Here is a 27,971-nt window from a genome sequence, read left to right on the forward strand (position 1 = left end):
TGTTAGAAAGGTTACCGAAAGTGTGTACAAAGGTAAGGCGATCTAAAGGGGCCTTGGGAGGCCTGGGTTCAAGCAGGGCCTCTCGAATATTGTTCATCGCCCTCTTCATGGACCGTTGGACTAGTCTAGGTGGATATTTACGGGCGATCAACTGTGTACTCAACACACTGAAGTGTCTCTTGAAGGCTGCTTTAGTTGAGCAGTTCCTCTGAACACGTAAGAATTGGCTGAAGGGAAGACTCTCCTTCAGGGATTTCGGGTGGTTGCTGTTGAAAAGTAACAGAGAGTTCCTAGCAGTCGGCTTCTTATAGAGCTCAGTTTGTAGGCCCTCTGGACTAGCGGTGATTAATAGGTCCAGGAAGGCCAGTTTATGCAGACCTATTTCGATGGTAAACTAAAGGTGATTATTTCTGCTGTTTAGCCAACCCAAAAATTCCAAACATCTTTATCTAGACCCTCTCCACACTACAAAAATATCATCGATATACCTTTTCCAGGTCTTAAGGTTATCGATGAAACGATTTTGGTCATTCAATACGTGGTTTTGTTCAAATGAATGGACGTACAGATTTGCTAAGCTGGGAGCGTAAACGCTCCCCATGCTGGTACCAGATGTTTGTAAATAAACCTGCTCTTCAAATTGAAAAAAATTATGTTTCATGGCCAATGTAGCGCAGGCCATTATGAATTGGACAGGAGTGATGCTGTTAATTTCTCTAGAATCCAATAATTGGTGCACAACGTCCAATGTCTCATCCTGGGGGATGGAGGTGTAAAGTGCCTCCATGTCAAAAGAGACTAAGAGGTCAGTATCCATATTAAATTCAATATCAGGTATTAATCTCAGCAAATCCGATGTATCTTTAAGGTAAGTGGGCATCTCCTGCACCATCGGTCTTAAAAAATGATCCACGAAGGTGGAGAGGGGTTCCAAGGCTGATCCTATCCCTGAGATTATAGGGCGTCCTGGGGGCGGACGTTGCTCTTTGTGAACCTTTGGTAAGGTATAGAAGTATGGCATTTTCGGGTATTCTGTGCGCAAGTATTTAGCCTCGGCTGGTGTAATCCATCCCTCAGAGGAGGCTTCTTCCACCAATATCTTGATGTTACGTTTTAGTTCTTCAGTTGGGTCATGGCTCAACGGAGAGTAAGCATTTCTCATGTTTAGTTGTCTGAGACACTCGGTACGATAGATATCTGTATCTAGTATTACAATCGAACCGCCCTTGTCAGCTGGTTTTATTGTTAAGTCCTTGTTCTCAGTAAGGGATTTGAGTGCCAGATGGTGTGATTTCGGCAAGTTGTAAAAAACCTTATGTTCAGCAGCAAAGAGGTCATCCATCTCTTTCTCAAGTGCCTGTTCATAGGCCAAGACCTGAGGAGGCATTAAATGGGTAGGCGGAGTGAAGGTCGACTTGCATTTCAATCCTGTGTTGACGTCGTCTTCGCTTTGCAGGGGGGCTTCTTTGTCAGCGAAGAAGAAATGTAGTCTTATCTTTCTCAGGAACCTCGCAAGTTCCAAGCGGGTCTCAAACTCATCATTACGGTGGGTGGGTACAAAGCCCAGCCCTTTACTTAGGGCTTCTTCTTCAATGGGAGTCAAAGTATATTTGCTCAAGTTCATCACTATACTGGGGCAGCACTGCTCTGTCCGGCTTCCTTGTTCTTGGACGTGTTGCTTCTCAGTACTCTCCCTTCCGCTGAAGTTGATGGGGGGCTGAAGTGAACCTGAGGTTGTGTCTTCCCTCTTCTTCTCCCACGTGATCTGCCCGGCCAAACCCTAAAAAAGGCTGCCCATTAAAGTTGTTTGTTGGAAAATTTCCAGGGAAGTGGTCATGTTGGGTCCCATTGGCTGTTGAAAGGGACCTGGTTGTTGTTGTGGAAAGAAAGGATGCATACCACCAAACTGCCAAGGGTTGGGTGACCACCATTGTTGTGACTGGTTGCCCCTCCAGTTGTTTCTGAAGTTTCTTTTGCCCCGTCCACGGCCTCGTGAGTTGGAATACTCACTGCTGGTGTCACTCCCTGTGGAGTTATCATCGGAACTCGATGTGCCATACGATGAGCCCATCCTGCGGCCGGTGGTACTAAAGTCTGGAGGGGTGTAGGTATCACTCGAGTATGGATACACTTTATCAAATTTGAACTTTTCAAGGTCTTTCCTAAATTTGTCCATTTTAACCGATAGTGTATGCTCTCTAAAGTCCCTGTTGTTTTTGTTGGAGTCATCTAAGTTTTTATTGAAGACTTTGGGAGCTATAGTGGTCTTTATTTTAGATTCAAGAACTTGTATCTCTATAAGCATGGTGTCAGCTATGCGTTTGGAGGTTTGGATGATGAGAATCAACCAATCTCTGGTGCACCTCCAGGCTATAAGAGCCCAATTTTTCAAAAACTCCTTGTCATTTAGAAACAACCTGGGTGCATTAGTCACTATTAATCCAGTTGGAGCACAATCATTGCGCAAATATTGGGCCATGATCGTGCCGTGTAGGGCTGTCCTAGTTTAGGATTTCTTCAAACCCAACAGTTTACCCCATTCGTCCTCGTTCATGGTGACGACAGAAACAGAGGATTCTGTCAAATCGGGATGTTCAGCAAGAGCTGCCAAAAGGTCTTCGTCGGAAAACGATAGTCCATGATTTTCGGCCATGATAACAGGGAGTGTCCTGAAAGGAGTGCACACTGTAGAAAAAGTAACGTGAAAGTTCAAATCACTATTGCGTGATGAACTATTCCTACAAAATACTCAATTTGTAGGGAGGAAAGGTCCGCAGTTGAAAAACTGCACTTAAACAACAAGAAACACTACGGTGGGGGAGGACCTAGGGGGAATTTATAGACCAAGCTCTGATACGATCCCCAACGAACCTATAACCAACAAAAATGTATCAGAGGGTCTCAAAACAAGTAATGCCCAGAGGGAGTGACACTAGCAGTGAGTATTCCAACTCACGAGGCCGTGGACGGGGCAAAAGAAACTTCAGAAACAATTGGAGGGGCAACCAGTCACAACAATGGTGGTCACCCAACCCTTGGCAGTTTGGTGGTATGCATCCTTTCTTTCCACAACAACAACCAGGTCCCTTTCAACAGCCAATGGGACCCAACATGACCAACTTCCCTGGAAATTTTCCAATAAACAACTTTAATGGGCAGCCTTTTTTAGGGTTTGGCCGGGGCAGATCACGTGGGAGAAGAAGAGGGAAGACACAACCTCAGGTTCACTTCAGCCCCCCATCAACTTCAGCGGAAGGGAGAGTACTGAGAAGCAACACGTCCAAGAACAAGGAAGCCGGACAGAGCAGTGCTGCCCCAGTATAGTGATGAACTTGAGCAAATATACTTTGACTCCCATTGAAGAAGAAGCCCTAAGTAAAGGGCTGGGCTTTGTACCCACCCACCGTAATGATGAGTTTGAGACCCGCTTGGAACTTGCGAGGTTCCTGAGAAAGGTAAGACTACATTTCTTCTTCGCTGACAAAGAAGCCCCCCTGCAAAGCGCCCCCCCTGCAAAGCGAAGACGACGTCAACACAGGATTGAAATGCAAGTCGACCTTTACTCCGCCTACCCATTTAATGCCTCCTCAGGTCTTGGCCTATGAACAGGCACTTGAGAAAGAGATGGATGACCTCTTTGCTGCTGAACATAAGGTTTTTTACAACTTGCCGAAATCACACCATCTGGCACTCAAATCCCTTACTGAGAACAAGGACTTAACAATAAAACCAGCTGACAAGGGCGGTTCGATTGTAATACTAGATACAGATATCTATCGTACCGAGTGTCTCAGACAACTAAACATGAGAAATGCTTACTCTCCGTTGAGCCATGACCCAACTGAAGAACTAAAACGTAACATCAAGATATTGGTGGAAGAAGCCTCCTCTGAGGGATGGATTACACCAGCCGAGGCTAAATACTTGTGCACAGAATACCCGAAAATGCCATACTTCTATACCTTACCAAAGGTTCACAAAGAGCAACGTCCGCCCCCAGGACGCCCTATAATCTCAGGGATAGGATCAGCCTTGGAACCCCTCTTCACCTTCGTGGATCATTTTTTAAGACCGATGGTGCAGGAGATGCCCACTTACCTTAAAGATACATCGGATTTGCTGAGATTAATACCTGATATTGAATTTAATATGGATACTGACCTCTTAGTCTCTTTTGACGTGGAGGCACTTTACACCTCCATCCCCCAGGATGAGACATTGGACGTTGTGCACCAATTATTGGATTCTAGAGAAATTAACAGCATCACTCCTGTCCAATTCATAATGGCCTGCGCTACATTGGCCATGAAACATAATTTTTTTCAATTTGAAGAGCAGGTTTATTTACAAACATCTGGTACCAGCATGGGGAGCGTTTACGCTCCCAGCTTAGCAAATCTGTACGTCCATTCATTTGAACAAAACCACGTATTGAATGACCAAAATCCTTTCATCAATAACCTTAAGACCTGGAAAAGGTATATCGATGATATTTTTGTAGTGTGGAGAGGGTCTAGCGAAAGATGTTTGGAATTTTTGGGTTGGCTAAACAGCAGAAATAATCACCTTAAGTTTACCATCGAAATAGGTCTGCATAAACTGGCCTTCCTGGACCTTTTAATCACCGCTAGTCCAGAGGGCCTACAAACTGAGCTCTATAAGAAGCCGACTGCTAGGAACTCTCTGTTACTTTTCAACAGCAACCACCCGAAATCCCTGAAGGAGAGTCTTCCCTTCAGCCAATTCTTACGTGTTCAGAGGAACTGCTCAACTAAAGCAGCCTTCAAGAGACACTCCAGTGTGTTGAGTACACAGTTGATCACCCGTAAATATCCACCTAGACTAGTCCAACGGTCCATGAAGAGGGCGATGAACAATAATCGAGAGGCCCTGCTTGAACCCAGGCCTCCCAAGGCCCCTTTAGATCGCCTTACCTTTGTACACACTTTTGGTAACCTTTCTAACAGTATCCAAAGCATGGTGAGGAAGCATTGGCCAATTCTCAACTCGGGGCGTTTAACTCTCCCCCGCCCCCTAGTCTCATTCAAGAGGGGTCCGAACCTCAGAGATAGACTGGTGCATACGAGACCACGTCAAGACCCACCAAGAGCCATAGGTTCACTGTGGAACCTCCCCCCTGTCCAGGGACACCACCCTTGTGGCAATTGTCAGGTATGTGCACAGACAACTAAATCAATGGAAATTGATATCGGAACCTCAAGACCCTGGAAGCAGACAAGATTTACCAACTGCAACAGCGATCATGTGATCTACTTGATTACCTGCCCCCGCGGGTATAAGTATGTGGGCATGACTACACGTAAGGTCCGCATACGCATATCTGAACACAAGAGCACCATCCGCTGTTCTAGGCAGGCCACCAAATTGACCTCTCACTTCTTGGAGGCTAAACATCTAGCTACTGATTTTCAGTGGACTGTCTTAGAACAACCATACATTCCAACACACACAACGGATGTGACCAAGTACCTTATGAATAAAGAACAAAGATGGGTACTAAAACATAAGACACATAAAGAGGGTTTGAATGATGATATCCCTTGGTCAACACTATAGTGTCGTTTGTGATATCATCGGTCACTATTTTTGAGGTCTGGTGATTATAATAATCTACTGTCGCTGACATGCCAATCTAGCAGCAGGTTATTTATATCCGTTCATGTTTTACACTAACATACTGGCCCTACATGACACACTTTTTCGGGTCTATCGCTTGCACCTATACGAAGTGTAAATTTGGTGCTGTCCATCAACATAGATAGACTTCATGTAATTTAGTGACATCTATTGCTACACCTTGATGATTATGTTTCAAATCTGCCCTTTTGCATGCTTACACTGATTTATGAGCGCACTGTGTAAGAAGTCTTATCTTGAAAAGATTCTTAATTAAATCAGGACGGTGGCGCTCTCTATTCATTAATTGTGTGGCATTAATCGGGTAATATTGGCAATGCTTTCCGATAATTTCCCAAACACTAAGCCCCTTATTCGGCCTCGCTCGTGATGTATTCGTCACTTTCCATGTTTACTTTCACCCACGTGGGTCCTCCTACTACAAGCTCGACAAGCGTCCAATACCTGCCCCAGTCTTAGGCTGGCGAGCCAATGTATGAGCTTGTTACATTAGTGACACGGTCACAACCTATGACAACGCGCGTGTGCGCGCCCCACGTGATCAGTTGCTCCAATGGCAGCGCGGTTAAGAACAGCTTCGCGTTTGCTTTCCGGTACCTCCCCAGTCGGCTCGGATGCCGGCCCGGAAGTACCGACGGAAAGGTAGGACGCTCCCCGTCTTCCCTCGCTTTGCTGCCCGATTCCCGCACGAGTCTATATGACTCGGCGGAGCCGTTTCTCAGCTTCTCTTGAGAACGTCTTTTTTAACTAGAGATGCAAGTTCCATTCTCATTCGGCCATCGAGAATTGGACAGTGTTCTGTATTTATTTGTGCACGCTGGGATTGACATGTGTTTCACATGTTTCCTTAGAGCGGTGCTTCATCTTCCCCTGAGCCGCTGCCAGGTGGGGTGAGGCCAGTCACCTTACAGATCCAGGTAAGATCTGGATGAAATTTGGCTTGCGATATCTCTTTCTAATTAAAAGAAAACAGGCTCTATCATTAATAAGGGCTTGTAGATCGACTCTTTGAGTGTAATTGTGTTTTCCATAGCCCAGAGGTAAATAATAGTTTCTACCTGACACCTACATCTCTCTTCTTTTTACAGTGATCGACACAGACTGTAAGGGCATTAGGATTACTCAGGTGACCTTACGCACTTGTTTTTTATCTCCTTATGTCACTTTCCCATTTCACTTATTACTTTTTATACGCTGTGCAGTAGCTCCTACTTGTTCAGTTTTTGGTCCTGATGAAAGCAAGGACGCAATAGTCCCTATAATGCAGAAACATGTTGACCACCCCTACCTCAGGCAGTCTACATAATCAGACTACCTAAGGTCCCACCTATTTTAATCTTGGTATTTGAAGCACACATAGAATAAACTACTCTCAGTGCTTTTCCTAACCAATTTTAACACACTATTTTGTCTTGGTTTATTCTCACTCACTTTTTCTTGCACTGCACACCCCAGTCCCATCCTTTTGTCCACTCATTAACATCGAGTGGTAGACCATACTGTTATCGTAAACACCACTTAAGGGACCCCCTTCCACCGGGTCGACCTTTGATTGTGGCATTGATTTTCTCAGACGGGTGGTCCGGATAAAATCCCAAATGATGAAGGGCGGATCCGAATGGTGACTGATGGGTATTCTCCTCACCTTTTGAGAGCTTTTGGTGCCGAATCATTTGTTGAGTGGTGGGTGTCTGGACAACTTCTGTACACCTCTGGGCATTACTTGTTTTGAGACCCTCTGATACATTTTTGTTGGTTATTGCTTCCCCAGAGCCCCTACCCTGGACAGATCACTTTTTTGTCCCATTCGTTATACACCTGCCTAAGCATAAAGTTATTGCTCCCGCCCCTCTCAACTACCCCCGTCGCAGGTGGGCAAGATTCTCCTTGCCAGAGTTTAACAAGGCTCTCATCGTGGATGGGCCCCCAGGAGGCAATGATGTGGCAACGGCAAATAAATTACTTAATGACCGCATCACCGCTGCTCTGGACTGCACAGCCCCATTAGGCCGGCCAACAAAAGGTGTCCACAGACAAAGAACTGCTCCCTGGTTCAGCGAGGCGCTGCGCTGCGCCAAAAGGGAATGCAAACGAGCAGAGAGACAATGGAGAGTGGCATATGACGACCGGATGAAAGAGGCCTATCTCATTAAGAGACGCACCTATCATAATAAAATCCGGATAGAGAAAGCCACATATTATGCAGACAGAATTCAGGGGGCAGAGAACTCTGCCAGGGAACTGTTCAGCATATATAAATCCCTAGCCACCCCTAAAACCTCTACTCAAGATGAAGATTACTCAGTAGCAGCATGCAACCGCATTGCTAACTACTTTGGAGATAAAGTGTCCAAAATTTACTCTGCTTTTCCCGAAATCCCTCCTGCAGCGGAAGAGCCTGCAGACCTAGTAGCTAAGGAAGATGATCAAAATCTGCTACTCAATTTTACCATCCCCTCACCGGAAGAGCTAGTCAAAATCTGCAGATCTGTTAAATCTGGCTCCCCCCGAGATCCTGCATCCCCAAAAAGGTTGAGTGACAGTCTGGAGACCCTTGAACCCTATATCAGGCACGTGCTAGATGTCTCCTTTCGATCCAGCTCTATACCTGAGGATTGGAAACAGGCTGTGGTGCTTCCCCTCCGCAAAAAGCCCAACATTAGCTTTGAGAAGTTGGACAACCTACGCCCCATCTCTCTGCTGCCTTATTTTTCTAAGGTAGCGGAGAAGGTGGTAAACAAACAGCTAATGAAGTATGTGGAGGAGGGCAACATTCTTCACCCTACACAATTCGGGTTTCGGCCCCGTCATTCTACGGAGTCTGCCCTTCTTAGGGCCACCGAATCCCTCAGGCAGGGTGCAGACGAGGGACAAACCATGGCTCTAATCCTATTGGACCTCAGCGCTGCGTTCGACACTGTAGCACATTCCATCTTGCTACAGTGTCTGAACGAAGGAGGGGTGAGAGGGGCAGCGTTGAAATGGATTTATTCATTTCTTACTGGCCGAGGCTTCCAAGTGAGGCAGGGTGACCACTACTCTGAGCGAATTTCTTTGGACCAGGGGGTGCCGCAGGGCTCGTCCCTGAGTCCAACACTTTTCAACCTTTATGTCGCTCCTATTGCCACCTTAGTAGAGAGTCACGGCCTCCGTTTGGTGTCGTATGCTGACGACACGCAGTTGGTTATCTCCCTGTCGCGTGCACCCAGTCTCTCGGCGGACATCTTCAGAGCTTGCATGCAAGATCTAGCTGCCTGGATGTCCGCCAACTGCCTCAAGCTCAACGGAGGCAAGACCGAGGTGCTGGTCGTGGGGGGCTGCCAATCAGCGTGGACGTCGGCATGGCGGCCATCCTGTCTAGGTCCAACACCCACTCCGTGCCAGAAAGCCAAGAACTTGGGCATCTGGTTTGATACTGACCTTACCTTCGGCCCCCAGATCAATCAGGTTGTCGGATCATGTTTTGGGACCCTCAAAAGTCTCAGGAAGACTTTGAAGTTTTTACCTGTGAGAGCCCGACAAACCTTGGTGCATGCACTAGTCACATCAAAGATGGACTATGGCAATCTTCTCTATTTAGGGACCTTGGAGAAGAATCTCAACCGCCTACAGGTCCTACAGAATGCCGCTGCCCGACTAGTGCTTAGACTACCCAGAAGAGCCGCATCTGCAGCGGCCCTCCGGTCTCTGCATTGGCTCCCGGTCAGAAGCAGGGTAGAATTCAAAGCTCTATGCACGTGCCATCGGATCATCAATGGGAGATCTCCTCTCCCTCTGCAAGGACTTCTGACGTCTTACGAGCCATCCCGCTCGTTGAGATCCTCCGGCTCTGGACTCCTGGCTGTTCCCAAGGTGTCTCGAGCATGGATGGGCGGAAGATCCTTCAGGTACCTTGCAGCCTCAAGATGGAACAAACTACCCATGGCATTGAGATTAGAGCAATCAGAATCAATTTTTAGAGCCAAACTTAAAACTGCACTATTCGCTCAATAAGGTATGCCGCTTCTATAGGTTCCAGTAAGAGTCGCTCCTCAGCGCGGGGACACGCTGTTGTGCGTCACCATGCGCTTTACAAAACCCCCTAAATAGAAATAGAAATGCTACTTTGTGCTCATTTGTATCTCTACCTCCATATGGTAATACACTCATATTTGGTCAACTTTAGATACATCCATACTAATATTTTGTCTGCTTTTAGTAATTCTTTAATTTTGAATGTGATATTATATCAGAAGACATAGCTTCTTTAATGCAAGCACAACTTTGTGTACTACCAAGCTAGCTATGATGTTAAGTCTGGACTGTCCACTTATATTTTACTATAACTAATATTGATTGTCTAGTTTATGCATTGTAGTATATTTCTTATAGACCCAAATATTCTGAAACAATATGTTTTATATGTTTTAAGCTTGTGTGCAGATCCAAGAGCATCACTTCAAAACAAAGGAAGAAAAGGAGGAACAGCAATGCTTCACCCGCAAGGCCATCTAAGCATATGGAATGGTCCTGACACTCAGGTGCAAAGTAAAAAAAAAAGTCAAAAATAATCCTTTGTCAAAAACGTCACAGGTCTTCAACCTTTAAGGAGCACCTCCAATTAAAAGCTGCAACAGATTGAAGATAAGTGGGTGGATATGGATAAACCTATTGTGGATGTTGAACAAAAGATTAGTGATGTACATGATGTACCCAATATGAAAAACAAAAAAACAGGATGTATCCAATATAATCACTAATCTTGAATCTGATGCTGCTACATTGGAAAAGCAGGTAGAACGAATATAAGATAGAAAGTGATGCAATAATCTATGGCTTTAGGGTCTCCCAAAGTCCCTTTGATCTTTATTAAATAACTTTTCCAAGCTCTAATACCTTGTGCATTTTATATATATATTGGGTATTTTTCATTTATATATTTCCATAGGCAGTACTCGGTGCTGTCATCATGTATATAAATGTATTCCTCTATTGCTACTATGTTTAAGGTAGTGATTTGGAATGTAAGAGGTTTAGATAACCCTATAATAAGAGAAAAGGTTTTAACATATTTATCCAAACTAAATGCACCAATAGCACTCTTGCAAGAGTCGTGTTGTAATATTATTCAATCTCTTAAACTAAAGAAGCTATGGGAACACAACGGTCTTAATCATCAACGATTAGTCACAATGATGGTTTGTAATTGTTTGTCACAAATCCATTCAGTAATATCGTAATATCACATGAACCTGACGATGGTTGTAGATGGTTCCCTGAAGATTCCCTTCTTAAAAAAGGGTTATTTAACCATTTTAAATCTATATGTACAAGTATAAAAGGATCCCAGTTTCTGTAATAATAAAATTAAAAGTGGCCTTTGTTGACAATGAACATTTTGTATCGCTGGTGATTGCAATCACATTGTTGACCCTTTATTGATAAGAAATGCTATACATTTCTCACAGACACACACAGTGTTTACAAATGCCACTATCTTTTGAGCTTTGATCCCTACATGTTTTTTTGGACAGATTGATTAAATCTATATTTTTTATATGAATAAACCTAAAAACATATCCTTATCTATTAATAGGAATGCAAATAAAGCTGAATTAAAAGTGTTTTTTGTTTAATCTAAAATATTGGTCTATTTCAAATGCCTTTTACATATCCTTGTTAAATGAAGCTACATTTTATAGCATTTGTATTTTATATCAAAATCCTCTAAGATGATGTCCAACCTATTTACTATAAAGTTTAAATTAACCATAATCACTACATTAGGCATCAGTGATATTCATTTTGTCGAAGCTAAATATTTTGGGGGCAAAATCAGTTTGGTTTACAAATAATTTGAAAATTAAAAAAGAATGCAAGCCCATCAAAAGTGCATTAAATAAAATTGATAAAACTGTTTCTGTCTCTGATAAGCACATCTGTAAAGTATATGAGCAATATTATAAAATCCTTGCATATGGAAGATACTCATCCATTCCAACATGTATTTGAAAATTACTTTTCAAACATTTATAACTAAACAAATGTAAACTTAATTATATAATCCTTAGAGGCCAACATTACTTTACAGGACATCAAAATCACCATCTCCTCCCTAAACAAAACGAAAGCACCTGGGGCCACATGTGCAAATTATAGGAACAGTGATGACCTAATTGCAATTTTCTGCTAATCGCAATTTGGAAATTCCTATTCCTAATTGATGTGGGTAGCAAATCGACCTACCGTATGAATGTTAATTAGGTAAGTTGCAGTTTGCCACTCATTAAGAATGATGGCAATCACAGGGATGGTGGCCTGCTGGAATCAGCAGATCAACATGTCTGTGATTGCTTTTTAATCAAGCACTTTAAAAACAAATGTAGCCCGTTTTCCTAAAAAAAACCTAAATGAGTTTAAATAGAAAGCATTGAACGTTTAAGTTTCATTTTTCAAGAGTAGACAGTGATCTGACCACTGTCCGCTCTCTAAAAATATGTGTATCAACATTCACAAAGGTGAAGGGGATCCCCTGGGGACCCTTCCCATTTGCGAATAGTTACCACCTCCTCTGAGGTGTTGGTAAAAAATTAATATTTTGTAACCGTAATTTGGTCGAAAAACATTCATACAAATCACTGTAAATTGATATTAGGAAGGGACGCCATAAACGTGCCCCTTTGAAATACCGATTGGCAAACCCAATTTGGCTTTTATACATTTAAAAAATCTTTTTTGCGTTTGGGACATTTGCCACCTTAAAAAAGGTTTTGGATATATGCCCTCTTGTTCTAATATACTTTCCAGAGATTTCATTTCAAATTTTCTAATAGGTCAGTTAGCCTTATAGCCCATAAAGCAAGGAGCATGGTATTTAAAAGTAGGATAAGTAGAAAGTTAATGTTAAACATGTCCTTTAAGTGACTGACACCTAAACATTGTTTTCACTGTGATAGGGCTGGGTGTTCCTTAGAGAAACACGGGGATGCACTATTACATTTAATAATGCTATTTTTGGATAGAAACACGTAGAAACAGCATTCAATAGCTCATTGTAATTTTTATTGAAGGCACAATTCACAGGTGTAGTTGTAGTTTTAGAAAGTTTCCATTTTTCCTGCCTAAAGCCTCTGGGGATAATTTGCATTAGCAGTCCTCTGAGTGCTCAAGCCCTGAATTGGGTGTGAAAACTGCTCCTAGAGCAGCCACACAGCCCAGGGTTCTTTGTTCCTCTGGAAGGATGATTGTTTGGGCTGTGCTCAGGAACCTAATTTACTTCAATATGGATGCCTTTGTCACAGGCTGATGGTAGATGACAACTGGACAGCATCCTTCTTTTGTTCCCCCAGTCAGCTAGGCTGTAATCCCATTGGGGAAGGAGCTGCTTCGAGAAATTATTTGGAGGGATCAAAAAAGGTTTGCTAATTTTCCTGGCCACTCCTCTTGCGTATGCACACTGGCTTTGAATGAGGGGAGAAGGGTTTCACCAACTTAGATTTAGGTAGAGAGAGGTATTTGCAGTGGATGTATGTCAGTACAATGCGATCTTTTAGATCGCAGTACTTGACATCGCAGGTTTTACAACGCAAGTCGTTATAACGACTTGCGTTGGAGGGCGCGGATTTCGGAATTTTTAAATTTTATATTCCAACACCAGTCCCCGTAACAGTAGGGAAGGTGTTGGACTATAAAATTAAAACATTCCTTATCCCACAGCGCCATCCAGCGCAAGTCATAATAACGACTTGCGTTGTAACAGCTGCAGGGAAAAGGTCGTGCGGTGTAAACACCGCGTTGTAAACGACGTTCCCCATTTGCAGTAGGGCACACAGGAATTGCTGCAGAAGTGATTAAAGTAAACCCTGTGAATATTTACCCCATTGCTAAGGGAGGAACCAGGAGCCACCCCCTCATCCCACCCACAAGCTAGTGCCAGGCATAAATGTGGCATCCCCAGTACCCTCCTCAGATAACTACTGGACCTGAAGAAGACCAGAAGCGGACTGAACGACTGGAATTGCTCTCTCTCATGTACCCAGGACAAAGGAATGGACTGACTCCAAGTGTCATTCGGCAGGCCTCCTCCATAAGCTACAGGCAGACACCAAGCAACAAGAGGACTTTCCTGCAACTGCTCAGCTGACCAGTTCCAAATGGATCTGCCCTGCAGTTCTCCTCTGCTAGAGTTAGTCTTGACTCCCTAGTGCTGTCCTTGAGGTCATGGAAACCTTGGCTGTGTCTGGCTGGACATCTCCTACCACCAATGAAAACCTGGGACTTGGTCACTCTTTGGCTACCGAGTCCTCTGGAAGACCAGGACAAGCTGACCTGACAAAGGTGCGTTGCAGCTGTGTTGAAGATTCAGGTTTCCCCTGCTTGGAGCTTTTTTTGCAATGGCAAATCCTGTTCAGTGGCACCTTGCAAACTCAGTATGCAGCTGCATGGAGTGCTCTTTGGCAGCAGCCTGCAGCCTTGCCTGCTGGAAAAATCTAAGCTCTAAACAAATGACTAGGTGACATCAAAGAAATCTTGGCAGGACGAAGGCCCTAAATGTATCTGGTCAGCGAAGGGACCTTTCCTGGGCATGGAATTAGAATTTCTCCTACTTTGAGCTTTCCTGACACAAACCAACATTTTCACAGGGAACTCATTCCATGGCTATCTGGCCTCTTGGAGTCCTCTTCAGCTACAGCCTGCTTCCTTGCACCAGTGAAGATGTTTGATATCCATGTTTGTTGAGTCCCAAGGTAAAACCTTTGACTGGGTTAAACCTGGCAGATGTATCTAACCTGCGCTCCATCGCTGTCAGCCTCAAATTGCACCTAAGTTCCAGTATACTGTGAACAGCTGACTGTGGCATGATGCTTAACGCTTTTTGAAGCTATTTTTAATTCTACATTGGTTTAGGATTTTCCTTGCGCTGTGTTTGACGATATTACTGTTTTAGAATTGCATGAATGCTTCCTATTTTGTCTCTAAGTTAAGTTGTCTGCTCTGTGCCATAGCTATCAAGGGGTTGAGCTCAGGGTAATTTAGTGGCTTTAGTGGTTTACTCTGACAAGGATTGAGTTTATTTCCTTCAGGTGGGTAGGCATCCACCTTAACTAATGAGCCACTTTCTGAGAACCATAACATATACACATGTGACTACCCCGCAAAACCTCATCAAAAGAGATCTCTTTAAGATGGCATTGAGCAATTCTTTTCAAGAAAATCTATCTGTATTTACTCCTCTTTTTCTACAGAAGACGTTTTTGAAGCTCCATTAAATACTACATTGTACTGTCATTTTTCTACTAACATTTCGTATAATTGTTTTATTCTTTTTTTCATTCTTTCCCAAATAAATATGTATAAAAAACTCTTTATATTTGATACTGCTTCCTCTTTTTTCTTTTTTCCAGCCTTTCTCTTTTTTCCACTTTTATTATGTTTTCTTCCACAGCATCTTTTTCCATTAATGTTATAAACTTTTCATGTTGCATATTTGAATTATTTAAGTTACAAAAACCTTGCAAATATTTTTGATATACATATTTAATATTCATTTATATGTGAAAACTAGAACTGCCAACTGAATTTTTTGTATTATCATTATTATCTTTTAATTGTATTAACCTCATTCATGCTGTAAATCATTTGAAACCCTTAATAAAATTGATAAACAAAATAAGAAGTGGAAAGTTAAATCATGTATGCATACATTTTTCCAGGATTCCAGGGACAATTCAGAGTATTTATGGCTGGGACTGCAGAGGACTTTGAGAAAGTGCTTGCCTTTTCAGTTACTTAGGCCGGCAAGGACTAAACTTTAATTTTGTATTGGGCACCACGGTAATTGAATGACTCCTTATAGACAAGGGGTAGAGGGCAAGAGAAAATTGAGCTGCAGAATGTGAGGACACTGGTCCAGGATTGGGTTATTAGGAAGATGAATGAATTTCTAAATTAAAACCGTAAAGCTTTGTCTTGCCCTCAATGGAAGAAAAAGGCTGTGCTCTGCTTTGGACCAAGCACTCTGGAGAGCAGGCTACAGAAACAAACTTGAATATGTCTCTTTGGTTTTTCTTCTCCTCAGCCAGGCAGCATTTCCAAAGGATATGTGAGAAACTCTGTAAAAAGCATCCCAATCTCTGAATGATTCAATCCCTATATTTAACTACAATACATTTTCTGGCATTATTCAGTACCGAAATTGTAAAAAAAAAAGGTCCAGGGCTTGCATCAGAAGGCTACTGCAGCTTCCACCACAAATTGGCCCTGCCATGCTGCCAATGAAAGTAACAACACAACTACTAACCATAACACTCCTACAAGTGTGACAATTTGGACTAGTCCAGCCCCCCAGAGCTATTAGAATGGCTTGTGTGGCAGGTAACAGTCATTTTAGTGCATATTGAGTTAATAATTGATTGTTCATGTTGGCATCTCTAAATTAACCTGACAGCGCCACCTTATGGCAGACTGTCCAAGCACCGGTGTTGACAATTAAGGGCCGGTACTGAGCACCGGAAACCACTGGCACAAATTAAGCACTGGTATTATTCAATGTCTCGAAAATCTCTCCTATTGCTCATATGAACTCCACTATCCAATGAATATGAAGACGCTAATTGAGTACAAAATGTGAAAGGCTGCACAGGCAATCATTTAGAGAATAGACCCAAATAACACATTTAGACAGACTGATTCTGTACCTGGGTATGGAAAACGAAACCAGGGAGCTTCAGACAGGACATTTCCCTTTGCATCTGTTCGAGCCAAGTACCCATAACTTTGTGGGTTTGAAGGAAGAGCATTGGTAACAGTCAGGATAAAGCATACCAGCCAAGAGATGCCGATGCCGAAAAGGACCTGTTCAATCAGAAGAAAAAATCAATGGGCGCAGTATATTCCATACCTTGATAAGTAATTCAGCATACAGGTAAATATGTTTGTTCACATCTTATTGACTCAGCAACAGCCATCAGCAATTGTCATAGTTTTGTATTGTGGCAAATTGTAATAGTTCTTTGAAAATTCGGACTGAACAGGGACAATCTCACAGCAATGCAAGCAGAATCTGGCCTAACCGCAGAAAGCAGTATCTTTAGATGACAACGCTGGGCACAGACATAGAAATCTTGATAGAGGATGTATGACGGAACCATGCATGCCTTTACCGTGCATGACTTTAAAACACAGGTAATGTTTCAAATGTGTTGTTACCACACGTTCTTTTAGTAAACAACTTGTTACAATTACGTGCCTTAGGGAAGCGCTGGACTTTGGAGTAGTATCATTTACTATTCTTAATCCAGTCTGTGACATAGTAGGGAAGGTGTTGGACTTAAAATCCAACACCTTTCCAACAATGTGTTCCCTAAAGCAAGTTGTTGTACCAACGTGTGTGCTTAAGGAACGCCTAGTAATGACGCGTTTATTGTAGTGCCGATGTTGTAAAGGCACTACGTGGTTCCAACTGCATGGTAAAGGGTGCTTCCCCTTGCAAGGCAGTCAGACCTTGAAAGAGGTAAGGGACTCTACTGGCATAAATGCTACAGTCTCTCTCATTTACTATGTATTTATGTATTTATGTATGTATGTATCTATGTATGTAGGTGGTATTTCTGTAGCGCAGGTTTAACCAAAAGGAAACGGAATGCTCATACATACAATTCAAGAATGTTTTATGCAAATGGTTTGGTAAAATTTACGGAATAGTCATACATATTTAAGATGAAGGAACATAACAATTATACACACAATTCTCATATAAAAAACAGCAACAACTATACCAGCCAATTAAATTCACACTTAGGCAGTATCTCACTAATCCTTTATCAGCTGTGTCCTCTCTAAAGAGATGCCAAGTATAAATGTGAACAAAGATTAAGAGGCATATTTATGCCATTAATGGCGCAGTGCCACGCAGTGCAGTAAGTTACCTTGCTGCAATGCCCTGCTCCACAGGGAAAGGGCAAAATTGAGCCAAATTGTATCCAATACAGCCCCTTCCTGTCCTTCCCATTGCACTGGTGCCATTTGGGCAACCTAAAGCCAATGCAGGGACCCTTGTACACAATGCTTCGACATCCCAACATACATGCGAGTGAAAGCCTGATGTGTTGACTGCCGGGGGATGTATGACATTACAACGCAGGCTATTACAAGGCCTGCCTCTACAACGCGGTTTTTGCATCGCAATCCATTACAACGCATAGCGGTTTGGGGTGCTGGATAGTGGAAAGTTTAATTTACTATTCCAACACCAGTCCCCGTGGACACTAGGGAAGGTGTTGGATAGTAAATTAAACGTATTCCCTATCCTAGAGAGCCCCCCAGCGCAATGCGTTGTAATGGTTTGCGTTGTAATGACCGCGTTGTAATGGTAGTGCTTTGTAAAAGTTTTGTTCTAAAGGTTGTTCACCACTGCCGGGTACTGTTAATGCCTGGAATTTGTACACTATTAGGTAGTTCCAGCCCATCGCAGGTATACTGACACATTAGATTTGACTTCATTGTGTTACTATTGAACCAATTCGAAATAAGAATATGTATCCTGTGACACAAGATGCATTCCATTCATGCACTCCTTTCCAAACTTTCATAAATTTTCATACAATTTTTGAATGTTCATTAATTCATTTATTCATAGCGAAGTTCTTTGCAACAGTTCATTATTTTCATGAATGTTCAAAACATTTCATATTCGTTTTTTAGAATGCCGCAAATTGCATTTCTAATGGTGCAAGGAACCTGATAGCTCAGAGAATTTAAGATACAATCTGTTTATTGTAGGTTCCGCACTCCTGGTAAGTAATTTTAACCTAGGTTGATTTAGAATAGTAATACTGTCGTTGGTGCACTGAATGGTAATCTTGCTGGGCTTCCAAGATTAGAGTATTTCGAAATAAGAATATGTATCCTGTGACACAAGATGCATTCCATTCATGCACTCCTTTCCAAACTTTCATAAATTTTCATTCAATTTTTGAATGTTCATTAATTCATTTATTCATAGCGAAGTTCTTTGCAACAGTTCATTATTTTCATGAATGTTCAAAACATTTGATATTCGTTTTTTAGAATGCCGCAAATTGCATTTCTAATGGTGCAAGGAACCTGATAGTTCAGAGAATTTAAGATACAATCTGTTTATTGTAGGTTCCGCACTCCTGGTAAGTAATTTTAACCTAGGTTGATTTAGAATAGTAATACTGTCGTTGGTGCACTGAATGGTAATCTTGCTGGGCTTCCAAGATTAGAGTATTTCGAAATACGAATATGTATCCTGTGACACAAGATGCATTCCATTCATGCACTCCTTTCCAAACTTTCATAAATTTTCATACAAATTATACAAATTACTTACCAGGAGTGCGGAACCTACAATAAACAGATTGTATCTTAAATTCTCTGAGCTATCAGGTTCCTTGCACCATTAGAAATGCAATTTGCGGCATTCTAAAAAACGAATATCAAATGTTTTGAACATTCATGAAAATAATGAACTGTTGCAAAGAACTTCGCTATGAATAAATGAATTAATGAACATTCAAAAATTGTATGAAAATGTATGAAAGTTTGGAAAGGAGTGCATGAATGGAATGCATCTTGTGTCACAGGATACATATTCTTATTTCGAAATACTCTAATCTTGGAAGCCCAGCAAGATTACCATTCAGTGCACCAACGACAGTATTACTATTCTAAATCAACCTAGGTTAAAATTACTTACCAGGAGTGCGGAACCTACAATAAACAGATTGTATCTTAAATTCTCTGAGCTATCAGGTTCATTGCACCATTAGAAATGCAATTTGCGGCATTCTAAAAAACGAATATCAAATGTTTTGAACATTCATGAAAATAATGAACTGTTGCAAAGAACTTCGCTATGAATAAATGAATTAATGAACATTCAAAAATTGTATGAAAATTTATGAAAGTTTGGAAAGGAGTGCATGAATGGAATGCATCTTGTGTCACAGGATACATATTCTTATTTCAAAATACTCTAATCTTGGAAGCCCAGCAAGATTACCATTCAGTGCACCAACGACAGTATTACTATTCTAAATCAACCTAGGTTAAAATTACTTACCAGGAGTGCGGAACCTACAATAAACAGATTGTATCTTAAATTCTCTGAGCTATCAGGTTCCTTGCACCATTAGAAATGCAATTTGCGGCATTCTAAAAAACTAATATCAAATGTTTTGAACATTCATGAAAATAATGAACTGTTGCAAAGAACTTCGCTATGAATAAATGAATTAATGAACATTCAAAAATTGTATGAAAATTTATGAAAGTTTGGAAAGGAGTGCATGAATGGAATGCATCTTGTGTCACAGTATACCTATTCTTATTTCGAAATACTCTAATCTTGGAAGCCCAGCAAGATTACCATTCAGTGCACCAACGACAGTATTACTATTCTAAATCAACCTAGGTTAAAATTACTTACCAGGAGTGCGGAACCTACAATAAACAGATTGTATCTTAAATTCTCTGAGCTATCAGGTTCCTTGCACCATTAGAAATGCAATTTGCGGCATTCTAAAAAACGAATATCAAATGTTTTGAACATTCATGAAAATAATGAACTGTTGCAAAGAACTTCGCTATGAATAAATGAATTAATGAACATTCAAAAATTGTATGAAAATTTATGAAAGTTTGGAAAGGAGTGCATGAATGGGATGCATCTTGTGTCACAGGATACATATTCTTATTTCGAAATACTCTAATCTTGGAAGCCCAGCAAGATTACCATTCAGTGCACCAACGACAGTATTACTATTCTAAATCAACCTAGGTTAAAATTACTTACCAGGAGTGCGGAACCTACAATAAACAGATTGTATCTTAAATTCTCTGAGCTATCAGGTTCCTTGCACCATTAGAAATGCAATTTGCGGCATTCTAAAAAACGAATATCAAATGTTTTGAACATTCATGAAAATAATGAACTGTTGCAAAGAACTTCGCTATGAATAAATGAATTAATGAACATTCAAAAATTGTATGAAAATTTATGAAAGTTTGGAAAGGAGTGCATGAATGGAATGCATCTTGTGTCACAGGATACATATTCTTATTTCGAAATACTCTAATCTTGGAAGCCCAGCAAGATTACCATTCAGTGCACCAACGACAGTATTACTATTCTAAATCAACCTAGGTTAAAATTACTTACCAGGAGTGCGGAACCTACAATAAACAGATTGTAACTATTGAACCAATTGACATATAAACTATTCGCTCAGTGTAGATAGTTCCTTTCCGTATGGTCCTGAAGAATTGCGAGTTCACTGACATTCACGCGAGAAACATGTTGACTGTTACTACTAGTTTTCACTAACTGACACATAAATAAGAGACATTATACTTTAACTAGTGTCGGTTTCATTGCTTTTAATTGAGGCAGGAGACCCCCAGAATAAAGACAATTTCAAGTACTCCCAGACCCATTTTATATTCACCACCACGTCTACACTATCTCGGCCTCAGACCCGCACTTCACAATACGGCTGTTGGATAAAAGATCTCTGATAAAGTGCCCCTCTTTGAGGGGAGCCCGTTGGGCATTGCACTACCGACCCAACGATGAGCAGCCCAGATGATGAAGCATGACACCTGAAAGGGTGTTTGAGGGCATTAAAATCCAACAAATGGATTTCCCTCTGTAGATCTTTGTGAGACAGTGGGCTCCAGCGTCCGTGTGACTTTCTACCAATCCTCCCTGAGGAACAGCACAGCATTTCTACTTTGACGTCTTACTGGGGCACAATTTGTGCTGGACCTCCCACTCCTGATGAGTGGAAATAGCCCCCCACTTCCCATCCCCCCTTTTTGAATAGACTACAGTGGATACTGCCTTAGGCTTTAATGACAATGATTTATTATGAACAGCTTTTGAACAGTAAGCCCTGCGTCGTGTGTCACAGTTCAGAAGGTTGATTTACTGCCTGGCTTCCAGCTTGTGCTTCAGAGTGAGGTGGAGCAGGCAGCTCGGGACACACAGCCCAGACTTAAATACATTGATTTGTTTAGAGATATGATATTATGTCTAAATAAATCGATCTATTTAATATTTGTACCAGAAGGTGAAGGAAATATTTTCAGGGGGGTGCAGTCCCAAAGCCCTAATGGAGAATCCACCCCTACCAGTGAGATCAATGGAAGGGATGAGGATAGGTAGAGGAGATTATGTTCAATTTGGAATATTTAAGGTGATATTGCCTTTAGGAAGGAGAACAATGCCAATGTATATTGAAGAGACATTGAAAATCAAGTATGGATCAATTCTTGAGTATGACCAATGCAGTTTATTGTTTTCCAATTTCAATACTTGGGACACAGATTGAGATAGATGAAGCACAAAGACTTTGCATAGATTGAATAACCTGAAACATTTTGCTCCACAAGAGGATTACTGAAACTATTTTTAGTATGTAATTGGCAATTACAATTTTCAGAAAAAAAATGAAATCTAAAAGATGAACGATAGTAGGTAAAATAAATAATCAGCTTAATTAATGTACATACTTAAACCTACTCATGCCCATCACTGCTATAGTAACAAACATCAGCTTACATATTCCACATTTGTACTTTACTATTATTTTATGCTTCATGCCACCATGATGCTATTCTTAATCCTTAAACCAGATCACAGATTTAGCAGGTTTGTATCTCTTTCAATTGCCTCAGCCACTCTCTAACTCCTCCCTGTTCAATATTCCCACAAATGGTGTAGGCTGGAAGCACTGAATCCTGAACATCGATGGGACAGAATATTGTTACAACAATATCGAGAGACAAAATATTGAAAGGTAAGTTTCTATATATTTTCTATATCTTACTCCATATATATATATCTTGGTGATATATATCTTTAAGGTACAAAGATGTGAAGTTAAGACGAGTAAATCCTTACCTAACTCTGTGCACTAACATTTGGATATTTTGCCCTTGATATTGTTGTAACGATATTCTGTCTCACTAATATTCAAGATACAATATTCCTTACTATAATCTGCTCAGCTTTAAATATGGCTCAAAGTCTTTAAAGTTGCCTGGAACTATTTACACTTTTTTTCAAATTCAGCATGCTGATTCTAACTAACACACTCAGCTGTAGTAGTATGTCCTTATAACATATTAGAAATACTGACATGACCTGCAAAATTATTGCATTCAGTATACTGCCTAACACTACATTGCCAATTTAAGTATGTAAGTGCTATTCTTAACATCTACTAGACTTACCTTGAACAGGGAGTGTACATGAACATCATTGGTCCTTATTTAGAGTTTGGTGGAGGGGACACTGTCATTATTGTGGCGGACATCCCATCCACTGTATTACAAGCCTTGTCATATATAATGAGCTTGCAATACAGAGGACTGGATATCTGTGACATTTTTTGATGGAGTATCCAATCCTCCAAACTCTAAATCGAGTCCATATGCTTTGGTCCTTAAACCTATTTGGTTATATAGGGATATAAACAAACATTTTAATAACATATTGTAAGCTATGTAGCTGTTGTCCCAACAATGGTGTATGTTAACTCAAAGTGCACTCACAGGGAATATCTGAAAGAGGTTGATCATCGAGAAGTGGAATTTCTTAGTTTTGCCATATGTCGGAATGGGCACTGGAACATTGCGTAAATACTGAGAGAACAAGATGATTAGAAAGGTGGTCCTGAAAGAGAAAAACAACACAGATGGAAGCAGTGCAGAGACACCCAGTATTAAGGGCTAAACAGGTTGAACTGTTTCATTCTGTTTGAATTTACTAGTTCATTCATTTTCAGTAACATCTAGGTAACATTAAATTGGACATGAATAGCTTTGATCAATTAGTAGTCTCTGAGATGAGTTTCCAGGCATATTCAGACCAGCATAATGTAAATCTAGCTTTTTACAGTGTTCTTTCATTTCTTCATTTCATTGCTGTGTACATCTGATATTTCTTTTTCTTGTGCAGAGATTGTGTCCTGCTAAACATGCCTCAGATGTTTTGTTTGAATGGTTAACCCTATTTATTTCTCAGTTGCCTGTGACTCTGAAAAGTCAACAATCAGTGTGCAGGTCATCTACATTATTGTACAAAGTAAAGCTGCAGTGTGTAGGAGAGAAGGGCATGTTTCTCCCACCTTTACCTAGAATATATAGTTTTTTCATAACATCCAAAGGACACGATTCCTGTGTGCTAAGTTTTAAACATTAAATATGAAACAAGACCCCTTTTCTGTAAAATATGTGTCCTTAGTAGCTTTCTCTTTGAGGTGTTTTGCACTTTAAAGCTTTTGGGTAGAAGGTTTGAGGCTACAGTACCTGAGCATGCAGAGTTCTGTCCAACAACAGTTTCCAATCTAAGTTTCTATGCCTCAAAAAATTTAAACATCTGAAGGGAAAAAATCAGTGGGACCAACTGGCTAGCAATGAGTAGCCAGGAAATCCTCACAAAAAGTGTTTGTTGGAGTTTGTGGGAGATCATGTAATAGCTCACATTGAGATGGTGGTCTCTCCCACCTAGTTTAACAATCCTCACAATTGGTATCACAGATAGGATGCATACCATGGCAAGATAATTAGGAAATATGCAATGGCAATTGCATGCAAGTATTCTTATACCAAATAGCAGTTCATCTTGATATATTTAATCAGAGAGTTCAATCATGTTGATTTTCTAGTGTGGTGTTGCATGTCTAACAACCAACATGCTCCAAAGGCTACATCATAAACCTTGTCTTCTCAACACCACCAACAATTCCCTGCAAACTACCTACACTTTCAGACTGAACCAACTACTTAACCTTGCCACCCTTATTTTACTGCTCAATGTCCTATCCACAAACCAAGATCAACATAAAAGACAAGGCCAAACCTTTAGATCCTTTCAAGACTTGTCTATAGACAAAATTGGAGCCTAACCTCATCTCTCACCCTATCAACTCCACTTCTGATGCCAACACCATTCTAATCTACTTCCACATATTATGAAAAACTATGTGAACAACCACACCCCATTGAAAAAATTGAGATTTTAGACAAAGCCTTCAACACTCAAAGGCCTTGCTGACAATAAACAGTCCATCCACAGACAGAAAAGAGAATGGAAGAAAAACAAAAGGATCATTTGACTGCATGATACTGAAGTCCCTCCATGCTACACGCAGAGAGCTCATCGCATTATCCTAAGTACTATACCAACATCATCAACTAAGCCACTTAAAGAAGCAAAGCATTTTTAAGACAGTCAAGCACTGCATCAACCCATTGCCTGACCCACCTATTCCTCACTCAAAATTAAAGGGCAATGTATCTTATGAAGATAATGTCTTACCCTTGACCTCTCACACACCTATTCATCATTGTCAATGCCTTTACCATTCAAGGCATCTGACCTGAAGTTCTCAAGGGAAGCCAGATTGTCACACTCTTAAAGCAACCTGCACCAGACACTGATGACCTCACCCTATACCAGCCCATCACTCACCTACCATTCATAGGCAAGATCTTTGAAAAAGCAGTCAATCTTCAATTCCACAATCGCATTAATGCTAACCATACACTGCACGACTACCAGTCTGACTTCAGATTATACTGTATAACAGAGATTACTACAATGATCATGCCCTCCTAACCACAGTGGAAGACGGCCCCTGCTTCCTGATATTGCTGGACCTCTCAACTGTCTTTAGCACTGTCGACCATTCCCCCGTGATATGCACCCTGGAGCCTCAAATGGAATTCCCCCGCAACATCCATCAATGGTTCTCTTGCTACTTTTCTAGTTGACACCAGTTCGTTCACATGGGCACTGCAAGGTCCCAAAAGATCCATCTCACTGCAGAGTCCCCCAGGGTTCTATGCTGTCTCCTGTCATCTTCAACAACTACATGGAGCCACTTGGTGCTCTGTTCACAAATAACAGCATTAAGGTTCATCATTATGCAGATGATAACAACTCTACTGATAATCTTCTCTGCTTAAGACATCAAATGTTTTAAACACTCCCTGCACATTTGAGCCCATGGTTTACGGTGCACGGCACCCGCATTTAACTGTCAACATGGGTGCTTGTGAAAGTCTACAACAAGGTGGTGCGCTCCAGCTAATTTGGAGATGATCACAACAACAGTTAATTATTCATTTAGTATATATTAAACATTACTATTACCTGCCACCCACGCCATTCTTATAGCTTTGGGGGCCTGAAATAAGCTGAATTGCCACACTTGCAGGAGTTGGAAGGTTAGTAGTTGTATTGTTACGATCATCGGTAACATTGCAAGGGCAATGTGTGGTGGAAGCTGCAGTGCCCTCCTGATGAGAGCCCTGGCACTTATTTACAAATTAGGCACTGCTGTACATCATCCAAACATGAGTGTTCAGCATCTACCTGAAGCTCATCCCAAACAAGACAGCATTCCTGTAACTTACCAAGACTAACAAACAGTGCAAACCAGGCCCAATGCCATGAACCCGGCAGCTAGGAATGGCAACTTTCAGTGAATGCCAAATCACTTGGCTTCACCCTAGACTCCATCCTCACCTCACCTGCTCTTAGAACATATTTCTAAGAAAAAAGACTGCCTTGTAGTAGATCTCGCTTCTAAAGACAGTGAAATCACTTCTTCCAGAAAGCAACTACAGAACTGCTGTACAAGTCCTCATACTCTCACATCTGGAGGGTGGTAATGTCCTGCTCCATGGTCGTCCAAAATCCGCACTGACATCCGTTTAGGACATCCTACACACCGCAAAATGTTACATCCAGTGCCTGTAGAAATAGTATCACATCACTCCAATTCTAATGGAACGCCTTTGACTTCTCTTGCCGGCCCACACCATCTTCAAAACCATCCACATCATTTACAAAACCATTACAGCAAGCACCTCAACTTGTCTTGCAGACAAGCTCACCATCTCTAGTAGTTCTCAGCACAACAGCAAGCCAGAACACCATCAGACTAGACTGTAGAAGTGTAAAGAACAAAGCGGTAGGCCTTCTCCATCTTTGCACTCAATTTCGAGCTATTGAGATAGTAGGATGGCTACCTTCTGTAATTCTTTTAAAAAACATACACATTACTGCCTTTTGCAATGAAAGAAATGGCCACCTCATTTAGTGTCACTTGTGGCAGTATGACAGTGGAAACTGAGTTCAGGCCCTTGCCCATTGATTTCACTCAGAACCTCTTGGTAAAAAATATCCCACATATTCAATGTTACCCAACTCTATTTCAATACATTATTACAAGCACAAATGAACCCTTATTATGGTAACCTTGTTAGACTTTGATTCGATCTACCTCTTTTATATTCCCGGCATAGGCCCATGTAGCGAAGCAGCTCATTTCTTACACTGTTCTATTTTTCAGCAGTAACTTTTTGCACATAATGCATGCTCAACAATGTTAGATTAGTTTCTCCGAAAATAAACTTGTTTACACATCTAGCTTCGCACAACATTATCACAATGCCCTACACATCATGTACAAGGTCTCTTTTTGCACTATGTACAAATGTGGTCTCTATCTTCATCCAGAGGCGATAGGGCTATCTACATTTCCAAAACATCACTAATCTATATGCACATTGCAAGGCTGCTTTCTATTATAAAAAGATGAGCATCCCAATAGATTAGTAGAGGAGGCACTTCAGCTGACACTGACGGTCCCTGCATGCTGAGTCAGTGGTCTGACAGCTCCTGAGTGGTGTCCAGTTTGTGACCAAGACGGGGTCCTTCATTCACTTCCATCAGGTAATGGGTTAGATTGTCCCTTAGGGGTATTCTTGGCTCCACACCTACACACACTCGAGGTACACTCTGAGTAGGGTTTGCATAGTAGGAGTACGTGTGATTACTGCCTTGTTTTAAATGCCTGCATATATACACTGTTTTACCACCAATGAAGCACTATATATACTATTTACACTTTTGGTGCTTGTAACCAATTTTACCTGCTTGCTTCTGTATATTAATCATTGCAGCACACATATTTTATACAAAAATAACGTTGGTTCAATAAACATATTGAAAACGTCCTACTGCGTATTCTCTGTATACTTCCCTGAGAATAAGTGAGCCTGACAGACTGAACGAAAAGTTATGTACTGTTTCCACAAGTCCTTAGGGGTCAGGGTTGTCATGTTCAGTGGTTGCCAGAAACCATTCTCTCCCTGATAAGGTTAGGGGGGCTTACAGTGGCAGTGTTAGCTAGCTGGTCTCTAGGCTAACATATCTTGCAGGAGTGTCCTGAATCAGTCTAGACACCAAGCCCTTAGTTTATGTTGTCCAACAAAAGCGCATATTCTACTGATTA

General features: G+C 41.3%; 1 protein-coding gene across 1 annotated transcript in view; it reads right to left on the bottom strand.

Annotated features, from left to right (window-relative positions):
• The window catches only part of LOC147734708 (solute carrier family 23 member 1-like), a 218,669-nt gene that overhangs the window by 58,067 nt on the left and 132,631 nt on the right, over nucleotides 1–27,971 (bottom strand). Inside the window, exons 6-7 of the mRNA XM_086953612.1 lie at nucleotides 23,218–23,338; nucleotides 16,335–16,491 (exon numbers count right to left, since the gene is read on the bottom strand). Coding sequence (XP_086809738.1) covers nucleotides 16,335–16,491; nucleotides 23,218–23,338 — 278 coding nt within the window. The remainder of the gene's footprint in view (nucleotides 1–16,334; nucleotides 16,492–23,217; nucleotides 23,339–27,971) is intronic.

Source organism: Lissotriton vulgaris, chromosome 1_2 (genome assembly GCF_964263255.1).
Source record: "Lissotriton vulgaris chromosome 1_2, aLisVul1.2, whole genome shotgun sequence".
NCBI lineage: Eukaryota > Metazoa > Chordata > Amphibia > Caudata > Salamandridae > Lissotriton > Lissotriton vulgaris.